Below are 12354 nucleotides of genomic sequence, written 5' to 3'. Positions count from 1 at the left end.
GTCGGCTCTCCCTCACCGCACTACCAGGGTCGGCTCTCCCGCACCGCACTACCAGGGTCGGCTCTCCCTCACCGCACTACCAGGGTTGGCTCTCCCGCACCGCACTACCAGGGTCGGCTCTCCCGCCCCGGGACCACCAGGGGCGGCTCTACTGTGTTGCCTGGCAAGGTGCAGGGGCCTCTCTCCTGAGTGCTGCAGCTGGAGAGGGGAAGGGTCAGCTCCCTCAACTCGCGGGCACTGAGGGGTGAGGAGTAAGGGGGACATAGCTCCCCTGCCCATGCCTCCGCGTCATAGAGACAGTAGTGGGGCTACCTCTCCCGTTCTCTGTCTTTGGAGCCGACTCAGCCCCAACAGAGTTAGCTTTACTGGGCTGCCCGTATGAGGTACAGGGTCTGCTTTCTTGAATGCTGCAACTTGTTGAAGTTGACGTTGGGTGTCTTCCTTGATCACTATTTATTGAGGCTGGGTCTCTTGCCAAGCCTGGACCTCACGATTCTGGCAGTCTGTCTAGACCGTGTCTCCTGCCATGGAGAGAGGAAGGGGATGAAGCCTGCAGGCAGGGCGTTTTTTAAAGAACCAACACGAGGGCAATGGAGTGGGAACAAAAAGGGAAGGACGTGAGTGGGAAACGAAGAGAATCCTGGGCCAGATGGCGTGGGAAGTGGAAGAGCCAGCGAGGCAGTCGGGGCCTTGACAGGGAAGCCTTAGGGCAAGCGGAGCGTGGGCTGCCCAGGAAGGAGGCGTCAGGAAGGGACCAGCTTCTCTACTGATCTTACAGGCACGATTAGCTTCCAAAAGCCTTGCTACATGCCTTTCTTTTCAGACCGTACAGTGTTACATTTAAATGTGATGAAAACGGGTTCACTTCAGCAGTTCACCCTCTGTCTTAGCTGCCTTGTGTACTGAGGCGATTTATCGATGAACCCCCAAGTCCAAGCTTTCTTTATGTCCGGAAGGTAATCCTCTGGTTTGCACTGCAGCTGTGTTGCCAACACCACTTCCCACACCTTCCTTCATTCACTGCCTTCAATATCTTTCTTTGAAAATTCCCTTAAGATTTATATATGTGTTCAGCTGACTCCTTTCCTAAAAAGGCATTTCTGGGGCTTGTGTGTTGTCAAACTTCTTGACACCCCCCCCCCCACACACACACAGGCTCCCTCAAAGCCTGTTTTGAAGAGATCACCCTGCATGTTCCAGTGGCTCAAGCCACCGGGTGGTTTCTGAAATAGAGCACGTCATTTCCTTTCTCCTGTATCCCGCTCAGTGCTCGCTCTAGCGCATCCTGTTTGTAGACAGTGGCGCCATTGTCTGCCCCGCTGCTTCAGGAAGTACCTGGTTATCCAAGCACAAGATACATTCTTGGACTCTGGCTTTCCCCGACGTAACTTCTCCGTGTGGGACTCCCATTCCCCTCCTTCCTCGCCAGGCCTAGTCCTGCTCAGACACAACTCGGATGTGATTTCTTCCAGACAGGCTCTTCCTTTATCTTCTCTCCCTCAGTCGGTGTGCCCAGAGCCCCACAGGTAATTCTTGGTATACGTTCGCCCCACCCACGTCTGTGCTGCTGGGCTTTGGGGCAGAGTTGTAATTGCTGTGGATGCACAATGCTTAGATGCTCACCGCTTTACACTCATCTTTGATTAGGCCCTTCTTGAAATGCCGTTTTCTATTTGTTTTGCCATGAAAGTTTCTAGTTCTGTTCTCTGGAAATTGCTTCTCTGTCTTCATGATGTTTCTTGCTCCCAGTCCCACCTCCCATGAGCTGTGTCTGACTGTGTCTGACCGTGCCCCTAGATGCTGACCTTGGCCCTTTTCCGTATATTCTCACTGGGTCGTAGTAGCCACAGTGAGACTTTTTCGACGCTGTAACGATGAGACTGATTTCCAGCTCCTAGCATTTGGGACTTTATGTATGTAAGGTTGTGATACCTCTGATGCACACAGCAATATTTGATAAGTAAGTTGGTTTGGGGAGCAGAGGAATGTAATTTCAGAATCGTTGAATTTTAAACAACAATGAGGAGTTTAGTTAGAAAGCCCCAGAAACTGCTGAGAATTTATAAGGCCGCGGATCTGGTCATAACATTTTCCCTTTAAGTTTTTTGCTGACAGCAAAGAGCCTCTATTTTATACAAGTTCCTTCTGACAACTAATTCCATTCATAGGCCACCTCCTCAGTCAGTGACTGGATCCAGTTTGTGAGTAAACTGAATGTTGGTTCTTGTAGAACGACTTGCCCGGTCCACACTTGCATACCACACTGGTTGGTTTGTTGCACAAGCTCAATTCATCTGAGAAGAAGGACTGTTTATGGAGGGACTGTCTGTAGGCAAGTGCCGTGGCTTCCCTCAGCAATGGTCTGAGACAGGATGAGTAAGTCACGTAAACTCCCCTAAGGGACCTTTGGTCATGGTGTGACAGCAAGGGAAAGCAAACTATGGCAGACAGCGCTACACCAAGGAGACATTGCTATTGTTGTTTGTCGGTGCCCAACAGAAGTCCTTTCATTCCGAGATGGATGAATTACGCCTGATTTTGAAGATTTACGCTGTGTTTTACCATCCACAACGCCAGTTGTGTCGGGATTTGTTTGTCTCTCACTGTGTTCACTAGCAATACTTCTCCCAGGCTGTGCTGCTCACATTAGGGAGGGGCTCTGGCACGGCGGGGGGGGGGGCATCTGTCCTGCCGTCCTTCTGCCGTGTCAGCGCATGGGGGCTCTGCTCAGCTCTTCTTGCTGGTCCCGTGTGGAACACACGCGCGGTTACCCCATACCAAGCTAGTCCAGAGTGTGGGAGAAGAGAATTAGTCCTCAGGAGCACCACCCATTCTTTCCTATGTCAGGAGTACTCAGAGCTCCCGACTCAGAGGGCTCTCTCCACAGAAAGCTGACCTCTGACCCTGGTTGTGCCACTTGAGGTCAGTTGTCTGGTGTACTTCCGGTGCTTCCTTGTACTTCCGGGGCTTCCGCGCGCTGCCCGCATCGTACACACTGTCCATCCTGAAGTTGTCTTCCGGGAGCCCCACTCCTCTCCACGTAAGTCTCGGCGGGGAGGAGAGGACCGCAGGCTCAGACGGTCTCAGACCTTCGGCTGCCTCTCGCCGCCGCTGCCTCTGTAGCCTCCCCTTGGACCATGCAGCGCCTGGTCCCCTTCCTTCTCCCGGGGCGCCGGCTTCTCTCTCCAGAGCCGCACCCCCACCTCCTCCTCAGGCACAGAGTGGGCTTTGAGATGCCAACAGGGTCGATAGCCTCCTGCCTCACAGACTGAATTCAGGGGTGTACAGTTTTCTGGAAACGCCTCTTTCTCTCTGTGCCTTTCCTGGTCACTTTTCTGGTTCACATAAAATAATAACCCAGCTGGCGCTTATCTGTGGAATGAGTTGGAAAGTCTAGAGCCTCACCCCCATCACACTTCCCGGGAGCTAACTTGGCAACAGCCAGTGTCGCATGTGGAATTAATTTCTAGTGTTTCCAAGGGTTATTGCGTATGAACATCTGAAAATTCCTTATATGTTATGTAATGGTGGCCCCATTCCTTAGGAGAAAGTGGTAAAGTGTAGGTCTGAAATGCTTATTCCACACTGAAATATGGAGCCCCCCCCTTTCAAATATCTTTGGGCAACTTCATATGGAATTAATGAGATATGCCACTGTGAAATAGGCACTAAGAGGTGAGTGTGAAATGAGCTAATGAGTAAATGAGTAACTCCTTACACACCGGGAAAAGTGTCAAAGGCACACACATTGGGAAAGGCATTAAGCAATTCAATTGGAATAGCTTCTTTACTGTGTAAACAACAAGGCAAAGTATAGGTTTTCGGTGGCTGTCCAAATCAGTTATGCAAGACCTCGCCATCTGCATGGTGGGTAAGATCCATTTAGATATGGCTGTGTTGTTGCTGTTGCCACAAGCCCCTTGACAATACATAGAATAATAGAAATGGGTTAAAAAAATAAATTAAAAGGAGCTCGTGAGCAATAAGCCTGAGCAATAGGCCAAATAGTTTGTAATTAATATTAAGTGTCTGTCTGTTTGCAGGCTGATGTGTTTAGCGGTATACTTGCTAGATTCTTTGCTCATCACTATCTGTTTATGTCTCACCCCGACCCCCTGTTAGATTCTAGTATTTTTTCAGAAATTCTCTGTTGGAGGCTCTAAGTGGGGCTGACTGAAACTTTGCTTTAGAATGTGTAACAGTCACTGTTGTATGAAACCAACCTGCTGGTGGCCCCTGACATTGATGATTGTTTTCTATTGACTTTGTCCCTGTTTTGTGGAACTCTACAACGATCAGTGCTAATGCCCAGAATCTGGGATCCCTTCAAAGACACGCGTGTCCAGGCAGGCCAGGGAGGGTTTGTTCAGCTGCTGAAGTACCTGTGAGGGATTATGTTGAGGTCCATAGGGGCAAGGAGGCCCCATCAAAGTGGGGGTGGGTGCCCGTCCCTCTGCTTGGTCCTGTATGAAGAGGAGAAAGCTAGTTGACCACTTCCACTGCTTCCTACAAGATGTGATGTGACCAGCCAGCTGTCTCAGGGTCCTGAGTCATGACTTCCCTGTATCCCTGGTGACATTGCATGTTGTTGTTGCTGTTGCTTTCGGCTGTTTGTAGTTCCATTACACTGTCAGGCTTTCTTCCTAGAACATTTTACTCTGTGCTTATTTTTGGAGTTTACTTTTTTCCATTTGCTCCTGGAATTCTATAAAGATGTATGTTAGACTTTTTCATGCTATATAATGTATCTTCTAGCCTCCTTTATTTTTTATTTTCTAATCTGTTTGTGTGTGTGTGTGTTTTTTTTTTTTTTAATTTTCGAGACAGGGTTTCTCCCTAGCTTTTGGTTCCTGTCCTGGAACTAGCTTTTCTAGACCAGGCTGGCCTCGAACTCACAGAGATCCGCCTGCCTCTGCCTCCCGAGTGCTGGGATTAAAGGCGTGCGCCACCACCGCCCGGCTGTTTGCGTTTTATTCTAATTTTGTCAGACACATATTCTTATTTTCCACTGTTTTAACTCACCTATTGAACTTTTATTTTCAGTAGTTATGTTTTTAACTCACATGAATTTTATTTTTTAAGGTTTATATTTATTTAGTGTGTGTGTGTGTGTGTGTAAACATGTGGTCATGCTCACAGAGGCCAGAGTGTGGACCCTCCACGAGCTGCAGTTACAACCGTGAGCTGCCTGATGTGGGTGCTGGGAACTGAACTGAACTGAGGTCCTCCGGAAGAGCAGCCAGAGCCCTCAGCCACTGACGCCCCTCCAGCTCCTGTTGTCTTTTTTTTTTTTTTTGTAATATCCTTCTCAAGAATGTCATCCTCCCTGTATTTACCACCTTTCTGTTCACCTTTGTTGGTTTTTTTCCTCCTCATATTTGACAGTTTTTGGTTAGCTTTTCGTCTTCTTTGGGTTTAATGTGTGGCGGTCGTGTAAGGCTGGGAAAACATGATTTCTTTCTGAAAGATACCTCAGGGCTATCTTCAGTTGGGACCACCGTCACATGCTAACGTATCAAGTCCAGCGGCAGAGGTCATAAATCCAAAACGGCGAGTTGAATAATGTCCACATACTGGAGCTATGCTACCAAAAGTTGTGCTGTTTTACCTTGCAGTGGGGAAACTAAGGTCTTGCTTAGTGCAGCTCTTGTTTCAAATAAAAACATTTAGAAAAAAAAATAAATTTCAGATGTATCCATACATGGTTCTAATAGACATGGTAGTTGGTCCTTGCTCACCAATTCGTTGAGTGGCTTCAATTTTACTTCTATTATTGCAATGGCATTATAGTGCCCAGTGTGTGCACGTCCGTTGTAAGCTTGGTGAGCCTCTCCTGTGCCTGTGTAGACTCATGGAACTCGTCTGTTATGAAAGTGGGTCTCCTTCCCTACTGCCTCTCCAGATAGCTGTCAGTCTGGGGTTATGCAGATTCCGGGCCTCAAGACTCTTTACTTAAAAAAAAAAATCAAGTTGTGTTTAAAATTTGCTTTAGTATACATTGATGTTTTGTACAAAGAGTATTTTTTTCCAGTCTACTATTTTTCCAGAGATAGAAACCAGATGGGTTTATTGAGTTTTCCCAAGATACCACAGCTTTAGGAAAACCCAGTGCATCTTAGCGAATAGATCCATCTTCTCATTGTTTCCTTACAGGTATCAATTTGAAGAAACACTTGATCTTATTTCCAACTCCTTATACATACTTTGCAGTTCCACAGTCAGAATACTGTGAACTAAGATGAGAGACTGTTATAGAGTTCCATTCAGGGCTCTGTTCAGTCCCTTGTACGAGCAGAGCCCGTGGAGACTGTTATAGAGTTCCATTCAGGGCTCTGTTCAGTCCATTGTACGAGCAGAGCCTGTGGCTAAGCAGAGCTGCACAGTGAGATACTGTCTCAGATCAAACCAGAAGAAAGAAAGAACAAAGAACAAAAGACATGTGGCACACAGCACGTTTTCAGAAAGGCATGACATTACATCACTGGTGAATTCTTGGACTTGAGATAAAATTCCTCCCTTGGGATACAACTCTAGCCCTTAAATGTCCACTTTTCCGGTATATGGATGATGATGTCATTACTAACACACACAGTGGAAGATCTACACCAAAATTCATAGATCACTCAAAACGATCTGTCTCTTTTCTCTTCGTTTAGATTTTCTCGTACCTCAGCTTTAGAGAGACGATCACATGCGGTCAGGTGAACCGTTCCTGGATGGCACTGACACACAGGGGCTTCCTGTGGAGTGCTGTAAGTAGACATGCCGGAAGGCGTGGTTCTCCTCAAAGGCAGACGGGAACGGTCTCCTGGAAAGCCCCGTGAAAATGCTGCGTTATTCATGCTCCTTTCCCTTCTCTGTGACCACCAGCCATAAATGCTTCTTGTTTGTGTTTTTGGTTTGTTGTGGCTTTTGTCAGCACAAACCTGGAGGAAGAGGTAAAAATAGACAATAACAGTATCTGAAGAGATACATCTGTGCTTTAAAATTTAAGTGGCAGGACATGTACGTCGGACATTATTCTCAGATTGAAGCAAAGCCCCATTTTGTTGGATAAGGTGCCGCTCAGTTTTGTTTCATTATTTATGTTCTTGTTTCTGCGATAAGCACAGACTCTATGTTGAGCTCTTGACTGTGAGGAAGAAAACTTTTAAGAAGGAAAAATTTGAGCTCGGCATGATGGTGCATATCTTTGATGCCAGCACTCAGGAGGCAGGTTGGTAAATCTCTGTGAGTTCCAGGACAGCCAGAGCTACATAACACCCACCCCATCCCCGGTCTGGAAAAAAAAAAGAAAATTTTTTCTTTATTATTAGTTTTATAGTTATTTTATGTGTCTGGGTATTTTTGCCTGCATGTGTGTCTACACACCACATGCATGCCTGGAGCCTGCAGGAAGAAGGCATTATATCCTTTGTGATTGGAGTTACAGAAGGTTGTGAGCCACTGTGTGGGTCCTGGGAATGAACCCAGCTCCTCTAGACGAGCAGCAAGTGCTGTTAACTGCTAAACCATCTCTCCATCGCTGGGGCAGGGGGCGCTTTTAGAGCATATGAACTGTAATGGCCACCTCCTAACTGTAAGGCTAGTTCTGACACAGAGAAGGCCTTTCCTTGGGCATGCAGAACTGTTGGGAACAGGCTCCTTGTGCCACGCTTGAACACGACGGAGAACACAGAAGAGGAGGGAGAACCTGAGAACGCTCGACTCTGGGAGAAAGTGCTGGCCTTTTCTAGTTCCTGCCAGGCTAATGCAGGGTCACTCTTTAATATTGTCTGTGCTACTTTTTTAATCCTCCAGAGCATTTGTATTCACTTTTCTCTTTGAGTTTTCCCAAACAGCTGTCACATAAACATGGGGACTGGGTGGTGGCCTGGTGGGGTGCGTTAGAGTTGGGCTGTGATGGTTCAGGTGCTAGTTTGCTGTAGAACGTTCTTCTGCCCTGTCCAGTGTTCTGCCGCATGCAGTTTCTCCGGTTATTCCTCCAGTCTCATTGAAGACATTAGGTCGTCACCTTTTGCTCTTAAATCTCTGCTCCTCATTCTTTTATATATGCATGTGATTGCAAGTTCTCACGGGTCAGGGCAAATACTGGATTGATGGACAATCACAGAAGTATATGGAATTAAAGAATACTTGCTGCTATAAATTTTCTGAGCTCTCCCAGCTTCTTGAGGTATGAAGTCTCACTGTTTTACCTCACAGAGGCACTGAGCTGCATGGACACGGATATATGGTCCAATGACAGAGTGCTCGATCCCCAGCTTGAAAACATGCGTTCAGAGTTTCCTCTGGTCAAACCCAGCTCTTTTGGAAGTACGTTTGCAAGTTTAGTCCTTATTTTGTGAGATTGGTGTATTGGAGAGCTCCAACCTTGAGTTTCTTCGGCTGTTTGGAAACGATGCCATGGAGAGCTTCTAGTATTTGGTGCTTTAGAAGTTTTGTTTGAAATAGATTTTATTTCTTAATGCTTTTTATTTATCCTTTCTAGATTGATTTTTCCACATCGAAAAACATCGCCGATAAGTGTGTGGTGACCACTTTGCAAAAGTGGCGTCTAACCGTGCTGCGCCTGAACTTCCAAGGGTGTCACTTCCGGACAAAAACCCTGAAGGCTGTCAGTAAGTGTCTCTCCCGGGGCCGCCTGCTCCCATGTGTCCAGTCAAAGTGAGAAAAATGCTAAGGGGAGACTTGGGTGTTGCTGGATTGCGTGCTCTGGGAAGTGGTCCTCTGTCCGTCTACCTGTCGCTCTTTTCTTTTGTCTGGAATCCATAAGAATATATTCTCATTTAACGAAGTCTGACACCAGGCATTAGCTGCACCCTTCACCTCCTCCAGCCGCTTGCTCACTTATTTAAAGGGCCCCCACTCTCTCAGTCTTTCTAGGATGACATTGACATGTGGAAGATTTATAAACCAGCAGGTTGGCATTGCATTCCTCTGGCTCCATTTTCTCACTGTTAGCCCCAAAGGTTTTAAGGACAGGTTTATTTTGCAGCATAAATTAGATCATGCTGCTTGCATTTTCCTTTGTCTTGGGAATTTTTCTGTGTCACTGAACATAGATTTACTAAATTCTTTTTCACTGACTGTAAAATAATCTCTGTGTAGTAGACAAGCCATACTTTACTCACTTGCTTTCTTGTTGAGGGTATTAAGGTCATTTCCAGTTTTCCAAGGCCACTTGGTGCTTCCGCTGTGCTGTTTCTCTTTGGCCCATGTGTTCTCTGACATGTATTCCCAGGGGAAACAATGGATATTAAAAGTATTTAGCCAACTGATTCCAGACAATGGGAAAATTCCATACACACATTTAACTTCTTATTTTGAAAAGTATAACAGTATAAGAAGGACGATCAAGTTACAGAGTGACACACATACACATTTATACCCTGTAGAGAACAGAGATTTATATGAAGATGTCAGTGAGAAAAATAGTATACATATACCTTAATTCTCATTTTGAGACAGCCGCAGTTTTAAGGACATATACATAGAGTAACATAAAAGTCCCCCTTTTCGGCCTTCTCTTTCAGTGATCTCCCCCTTCACATCCCAGCCCTATCCCCCGAGTTCCCACGCCCACCCTCGCCAGTCCGCCCTGGAGATCTCTTCAGTTTTCCCCTCCCAGGGAGATCCATGTATTTTCCCCATGGACCCTCTTTGCTACTTACCCTTGCTGGGTCTGTGGATGGTAGCATAGTTACCCTTTACTTTACAGCTAATACCCCTAACAAGTGAGCACATGCTGTGTTTGTCTTTCTGGGCCCAGGTTACCTCACTCAGCATGATTTTTTTCTAGTTCCATCCATTTGCCTGCAAATTTCATAATGCCATTGATTTTACAGCTGATCAGTACTCCATTATGTTTCTTTATCCACTGTTCAAGTGAGGGGCATCTAGGCTGTTTCCAGATTCTGGATATTACAAATAAAGCTGCTAGGAACATACTTGAGCCAGTGTCCTTGTGGTGTGTTGGGCAGTTTTTGGATATGTGCCCAATTGGTATGGCTGGGTCTTGAGGTAGACTAATTCCCAGTTTTCTGAGAAACCGCCATATTGATTTCCATAGTGGCTGACTTTTGCAGACTTAAAGGTAGATAAAGTAATTATAAGCCTTACTCTCTTTGACTCCATTTCTGTTTCTTTATATCCCTCCGCATACATCTATGTATACATATGTATACATACATATCAGGGACCAGCCTCAGCAGAGAAGCGGATCTCAAATCTGGGATGTCTGGAAGGCAAAGTGAGCACACAAACAGAATTCTGATGCACGCTGACAGGCTATCAGCTGCAGGGCAGGTTCTCTTCTACCCCGAGCTTCAGTCTTTTATTGTGAATTTTACACCAGGAAAATGATTCTTTATTGTTGCCACAGGTTAATCATCACATGGGCAGAGCAGTTCACAGGAAGTACAAGGAGTCTTTGAAATCAAAACATCATTCATCGTGATATTTTCCCAGCTCCCAAGCCCCATACCACTATATTCTTAACTCTTGGCTGAGTTAATCATAAACAACTTCTGAGGCTTTCACCTCAGAGGCTGACTACCTGCGGTTACAGAGGCATAGTTCAGTGGATTTCACTCCATTGCCGTCCCCTGCCCATTCTTGTTCCTGATAATTCCATTTCTGATTTATAAGGACATAGGCAGTCAACCCTAAAGGTCCTAGTTCTCAGAAACTTCATTCATCATAGCCAAGTTCCTTTCTGTTTCAGTATAATTCTTTTGCCAAGTTTTATAATCAGGCAAAGAACAATTTCTGTGTTTCCCCAATTCTTTCATCAGTCAGGTATTTTTCTCATAACCTGTTTACAGCTTCGATGCCTGCCTGCTCTGTCAGGTCAGGAGGACTCGTACTATCATACAGCACATCCATATTTTCAGAAGCCACTGGTGTGGAAGGAGAAAAAGAACACGAAAAACAAGTGCACTAGTAGAATTGCTATGACCAGAATCATCTGTAACATTGTCAAGTGCGTATGCAGATGCCATGGAAGTGATCCTCGGGGCACGTAGGTGTTTTCTCCCTGGCCCTCAAGTAACACGCTCGTTTAACTGCCCTGGGTTGCCTGGAGAGAGTTGCTTTCTGCATCTCAGAAACCACACATGGAGGGGGCTATGCTTTGCCATCTCCGGCACATGCATACATAAGAAATACACATTGACCTTGGTGGTGGTGGCGCAAGCCTTTAACACTGGGAGGCAGAGGCAGGGGCGGACCTCTGTGAGTTCAAGGCCAGCCTGGTCTACTGAGATAGTTCTAGGACAGCCAGAGCTTCAAAGAGAAATCCTCCCCACAAAGAAAGAAATACACATCAAAAATATGCTGTTTACTAAATCTGTAATTCTTGAATAAAGAAAGCGAGCTCAGACAGTAATATTTAAGGTTCCAGTTTGACTTATGGTTTTGACGGCAGCAGTAGTGGACACTGGACTGACTTTCTGAGGAGAATGGAGCTCTAGAGGCTCACAGTTTTGTTTTGTTCCTGGTTCTCAGAGAAAAGTTTCAGACTTTACTAACAAGTAAGACATTATCTGCTGGTGTGCCCGCCCCCAGTGTTCTGGATCAGATAGAGATTGAGGGAGTTCTCTGATATCCTGCAGTACAGTTTCGTAAGTGTGCCGGGTCTTTATCAGATGTCTTACATTCATCACTGGCTTCCCACCTCCCTCTCTGTTAATATGGCACAGATCGCACCAAGTGGTGTTTGTGTATTGAACCTTCTCTGCATTTCTGTTCTTTTACATGCCGAAGGAATAAAAGCTGGCTTATTTTTGATCAAATCAGAACGCCTGTGGCCCAGGAACACAGGTGTGAGCTGCCCTGAATAACATGTTCCCTGCAATTGTTACCTGAACTTTTTATAGTCATCAAGCCAAAGAGAGTCATAAATCAAGGCATTTACTAAAGATAATAGTGGAGAAATAAGGTAGACTGCTTACAACAAAGACGGGATGTCGCCGCTATAGATTTTAATTCTTACTGTTTTTATTACCACATGCCAATTACACATGATAGCACTTCATGCAAGCGTTATATATTTTGATCATATTTACCCCGTCATCTCATGCCGATGACCCCTTTCCACTTCCTAGTTAGTCTGTGTCTGTGCTCATGTCCCTCCTCACAGCTGCTTCTCTATGACCAATCTTTTTTATAGTCACATCCTGTCCTTTTAATATACCTCTGTATTTTGTTGCCTAGCATTTTCTTAAGGGTGTTTGCATGTTTTTTTAAAAAGGAATATTAGTCTCTTGTTATCTTTCTTGTGATATCTATTTGGTGTCCTTGTTGGATATACTGGCATTAAGGAAGGACTTCAGGGCAATCTCTCCCTCCCTC

At 45.7% G+C, this 12354-nt stretch overlaps 1 protein-coding gene across 1 annotated transcript in view; it reads left to right on the top strand.

Annotated features, from left to right (window-relative positions):
- The window catches only part of Fbxl13 (F-box and leucine rich repeat protein 13), a 143697-nt gene that overhangs the window by 34779 nt on the left and 96564 nt on the right, over window positions 1–12354 (top strand). The window contains exons 8-9 of the mRNA XM_013350411.2: window positions 6657–6752; window positions 8492–8621. Of these exons, the coding sequence (XP_013205865.1) occupies window positions 6657–6752; window positions 8492–8621 (226 nt within the window). The remainder of the gene's footprint in view (window positions 1–6656; window positions 6753–8491; window positions 8622–12354) is intronic.

Source organism: Microtus ochrogaster, chromosome 26, assembly GCF_000317375.1.
Source record: "Microtus ochrogaster isolate Prairie Vole_2 chromosome 26, MicOch1.0, whole genome shotgun sequence".
NCBI lineage: Eukaryota > Metazoa > Chordata > Mammalia > Rodentia > Cricetidae > Microtus > Microtus ochrogaster.
The sequence above is the reverse complement of the archived record's forward strand: the minus strand, read 5'-3'. Positions and strand labels throughout refer to the sequence as shown.